The 4,967-nt window shown below is 51.1% G+C and overlaps 1 protein-coding gene and 1 pseudogene across 1 annotated transcript; both read right to left on the minus strand.

Annotated features, from left to right (window-relative positions):
• Nucleotides 1-1,761: 1,761 nt before the first annotated feature.
• LOC100905229 (proton channel OtopLc-like) lies at nt 1,762-3,268 on the minus strand. Its single transcript, XM_003741180.1, has 5 exons — nt 3,245-3,268; nt 2,718-2,897; nt 2,225-2,334; nt 1,958-2,134; nt 1,762-1,825 (listed from the first exon to the last, which is right to left on the minus strand). Exons 1-5 carry the CDS (start codon nt 3,266-3,268, stop codon nt 1,762-1,764), a joined length of 555 nt encoding a protein of 184 aa, XP_003741228.1.
• Nucleotides 3,269-3,752: 484 nt separating this feature from the next.
• LOC100905086 (derlin-3 pseudogene) lies at nt 3,753-4,746 on the minus strand (annotated as a pseudogene).
• Between the last annotated feature and the right edge of the window lie 221 nt (nt 4,747-4,967).

The following is a 4,967-nucleotide window of genomic DNA, read 5'->3' on the forward strand; positions in this document are numbered from 1 at the left end:
GAGAGAGCTTCAACCAAGCAACGGAATAATGTCGGAGACGTCAACGGATTGGGTCTTCACGATCAGAAGCGACCTAAGACGCGCGAAGCCCCCAGATTTCAGCCCCGTCAACAATTCCCGTCTACAGCCCTGCGGCCGCAAGCAAGGGATCTCGGAGGCAGCCAAAGGTTCGGAAGAACCCCTGCTTATTCTGCGGTAGCTCCGAGCATCGTCCCTCAGTTTGCTCAGCGGACCTTCCGGGTCATCGCCGCGTCGAGATACTTAATCAGAAGAAGCGTTGCCCGAAATGCTTCCAATTTCAACACGTATCACCGCGCCAGTGCGACGGCCCGAAGGAGGCCTGCCATAAGTGTGGGAGTAAAGATCATTATACCGTCATGCACAGCCTGGGACCAATTTCATCCGAAGAAACCGCACGCACCGCCGCGAGCATCCTGCAAATCCAACAACAAATGAGCCCGGGGCCGAAATCGCAGAGTCAGGATAGAATTCCGCCTCTACAACAAGAGCAACTCGCTGAGCAGGAGCAGCAGCGGAGGGCCTCGTTACCGGCGTCAGTACTTCAATCCCCAAACGAACAACCTGAAGACCAGTCGCTTGGGCATTCGCCACAACGAGCGTCCCAGCAGGCAGCGGACGATCAGCAGCTGCAAGAACAACGGGTTCGGATGCAATTATTGCTACAGCAGCAGCAGCAGCAGCAACAACAACAGCAGCAGATGCACACTCCTCCCCAACAATCGTATCAGCAATTCCAACACGTAGAGCCGTCGCCGCAAAACCTCGCCATGGTGTCCCCGATTAGTTCCATGCCTTCCTCGCCTCAGCGTCACAAAGCGAATCCTCCAGCGCTTGACCGACGTCTGAGCTACGATCAGATCCAACAATATCAACAGCAGCAGCAGCAACAACAACAGCAGCATCAGCAAGAACAGCATCCGCAGCATCAACAACAACAACAGTGCTACCAACAGCTGCAACAGTACTATCAGCAGCAAGTGCCGGTCTACCCCGGCCAGACAGTCGGTCAGGGAGGTCCGCTCGCAGGCGTCCAAGCGAGCTCCCCTCCACGAGCGGTTCCTCTATTTTACAGTACGGGCGTAGCTACCCCGCAGGCAGTTCCCGCCCCGGTCCAAGCTTGGACGGCCATATACCCGACGAGGCAGGATTCCTCCTATCCATGAAGATTTGAGATCGAAGAGAAATGGATTACGCCGAGCAACAACAGAAATGTCCTCAGGGGGATAGCGTAAAACGGGGAACCCGCCCTAGAACGGTTCGGACACTAGTCGCTATCGATGAAGAGCGTTGAGATAGATCGATGATCGGAGTCAAGCACATCGTTCGTTTTGACTGTTATCGTCATTTTTATTTCCGCATGTATTTGTTAAGACGTCACCGACAACAAATGGAAATTATTTTTTCAAGGAGTTCTGCGGAACCCATTATACACTCGAGAAAGATCGAATCCCGAAATAAACAATATGATACCATATTGATATCGAGGAAATTTGCCTTTCTGTTTAATAATTGTTCTGGAGTGCGGTATCTGTCGAACGGTTCGAAACGGAAGGGCTGCTTACGATAACAGGAGCGTGAGCTCCGAAACGGGAGAAAACTAAGACTCCATCCATCCGAGACTCGACACTTTATTTGATCTACTGGGAGACTCCTGCCCAGAGCTGGGCATACCTGCTGCTGCGAGGGCGATTCGTGGCGAGATCATTCGATTCCGACTCGGGAACATCGAGCGACGAAATTTCAGTCCTCTTCTTTCTCGTAGGCACTCTTCCAGATGTCCGCGAAACAGACCGCCGAATGGAACCTTCAAGCGAGCACCTTCATCGTTTAGTTCTCTCGTCCGCTCCGGCGAGGAGGAGTTGAGGGAGAGAAAGTAGGCTCGGAGCTCACGAGGTCTGGAGGATCCAAGAATCGATTCCTGAACTATCGTACCTACCTGTAAAATAGCATCAGGGGCACAGTTGTGTGCCCGATGTAGAGCCAACGTTCGCCGAAAAACTTCGGTGCAGCCACGAGGGTATCTGCTTTCTTTAGTTCGAATGTGAAGACAACCCACATAGCCAGGTTGATGATGATCAAAAAAGTTACCAGTTCCCGTCCCGGTTTCTTATACCTGGAACAGCACTCGTTCCTTCGACCTCCTTCCTTTTATTATGAGAATTTCCCGAACCCGCGAACGAGAAGCTGAAATTCAATATCAGACCTTTGCTTCGGCGAGAAAGTCGATCGACGGAGACCATCAATGAGCATAGGCGTCTGGAGAAGGACTTGGAGGAGTTGTAGGAGCAGAACCCCAGCCCGATACCCGGAGCCCTGAAATATGGAGTTAGATGCGTGAAAAACTTCAACATTCTTCAACTTTCCGCTCGTCAGAAGCGTCCCTCTCGATGCGTTCATAGCCGACTCCTCCCTGCTGGACGTGATGATTTCGTCCTCCGCCGAAGTTGAGAGTCCCCGGCTTCTCCACGGCGGACAGATCTCGGAGATGGAAGGAATTTTATTTTTGAAAAGTATAGAGGCTACCGCCTGAGGACTCTGCCTTGGATCAGCTCCGAACCTCGCTGACGGGAAACCCCACGGAGGCTGCACGATTCGCGCGCGGGACGGTCGACGCCCTTGTCTCTCGACCATTCAGTCGGCCATCTCTTTAATGCTTGGGAAGCTGAGAACGAGGTTTTCCCTCTTATCTCACTTACGCTTGCGTGAAAGATCTCCGCGATCACGTTCAACGCTGTGTTCACAAAGAAGAACGGAATCGGTATGACTAGTAGACAATCGTCGAGAAATGTGACTGGTGCAGGGTTAAAGGACAGCGACGATGTCTTGAGGAAAGCCAATGTGTCAGCGATCAATGCCACTCCTGCGAGCGTTACTTCCTGCCAAAAAATTGCATTTGAATAGAATTTCAGACCAGCTGATCAGATGATGATTCAATAATTCCACTCGACGGTAGAGAACTATGTAGTTTCGCGGATCGATCCCGAGCGCCTGTGCTTCACATTGGGCATCGAACTCGCATTTTCCCTAGCGCATTTGGAATCGAATTCAAGACATATCGGATTCCGCCGATAATAAAGGGGTTCGACAACCGCGTTCTAAGACCGCTTGCTGAGACGTGGTCGGCGTGTTCCCTCATCGCTTCTCAATTCGAAGACGGATGGAATGAGGAATAACAAGCTGACCATGTCGCTCGTCAGGCGCAAGAGAAGAATTTATGAATTACGGGAGCGGGACCCATGTCCGTCATCGCGAGAGTCGTCGTAAATTGCAACCAATCTCATCAGATCCAACCATATACCACGCCTTCTCCCCTGCCACGCGTCCGCGCCCCGCAGAAAACGCACGATGGCTCTGTGTAAAAACGACTCGTGTTCGATCGACTTTATTAAATCCTCACTCATCACGATAAATATATCTTCATCACTGTATCAGTATTAACAGTTTGGGTTCGTGCCCAGCCATCAGACATACCCGGTGGGAAAACTTTGTATGTTCTTATCCTAGATATTTACATTGCAAGGTTTCGGTCAGCCCGATGCCTCATTCCGCCGGCACTGAGCTGTAGTCGCTTCATCAATTAATCAATGAGCCATTTAATTTACGCAAACATGTAAGTTTTAGTAAATTTTTCCCCATGCTCCCGCAATTCGATCTTTTCCCTCCGGCTCAGGAGTTCGAGGAGTGATCTTTCTCCCGTGCTGCTCTTGAGAGATCCCATCGATGAACGGGATCGATTCGTCACTCCTCGCGGCATGGACTCGGGTTCGAATCGCGAGATATCTTCCCGTTCCCTTGTTCCATCGAAATGAAATCTGAAAGCTTTGAACTACCCACAATCTTCTCTACTCCTCTGTCTCCATACGAATTTGGTTTGAGCAGAATACTCTCACGTTTTGGAACTTAGAGGAAAGCTAAATCTTCCGAGGGCTCTTCTCGGAAGAAACAAATCAGAAGTTGATTTGATGCGATTTCCGAGCGTGACGCACTCGGTTGATGCGGATCCGGACGCTACATATCACCCCACTGTGCTCCCCCGGGCTGTTGATTCCTCGTCACATCATCGAGCGGAGTATCTTCCTCGGTATCTTCGTTCGTATTATCGAACAGTAACTTCAGCCATTGTGGGGTGTGGATGACTTTGAAGCCGTTCGGCTGCCGAGGGAAAACATCTTCGAGGAAGTAATAGGTGTGTCCCACGCTGATGCCGATTAGATCGACCACCCAAGCGTTATTTAGGAGTAGGCCGAATGAGAAGAGAACTAGTGGTAGATAAGGCGCTTGAAAGTTGATCAGGCCGAAGAAGTTCAGTCGGAAATGGGGGTTCCTCCGAGCCCAAACATACACCAGCATCGTAGTGAACGCCTGACCGAGGAACAGTATGTGTACAAAGAGACCTGCGATCGCCGTGCAAGCTCCTCCAAGAATGAACATCCAAACGAAGTCGGCCGTACGCCCCAAGAACGAACCTTCTTCCAACATCCGACAGTACCTCACGGTGAATATCATGTTGAAGAAGAAATTCAAGCCCAGCGAACCGAAGTAGGTGAAGGTTGTGAAGAGTCGCCACACCTGACCTCGTAGTATCAACGTCGGATTGAAGTACAGAGTCAATGGACTAGAAACTTTGAGTTCAACCGCGAGCGTTGTCAAAACACAGGCGGCAACATAAGTTCGTGTCACCACTGGCACATTGAGGAAGTATTGATCCACGAGGACTTGGGCCATCGTTCGACTTTGTGGGTTCTGCAGGCTGTTGAAGAATTGATTTGGGAGCACGCGCTGCTTTTCCTCAGCTCCCTTGTCCGTGCCTCTGATGACGTTTGTCCCGAATAGGTTTGCTCGACGATATCTAATGACGTGTCTCTCAGCTGGCCGGGAGCGAAGTGAGAGCGGTCGTCGTCGCAACTATTCCGCCTTTAGCTCGGGCCCGTGACTTCGACCATGGT

This window comes from Galendromus occidentalis, unplaced genomic scaffold (genome assembly GCF_000255335.2).
Source record: "Galendromus occidentalis unplaced genomic scaffold, Mocc_1.1 scf7180000077125, whole genome shotgun sequence".
Taxonomy (NCBI): domain Eukaryota; kingdom Metazoa; phylum Arthropoda; class Arachnida; order Mesostigmata; family Phytoseiidae; genus Galendromus; species Galendromus occidentalis.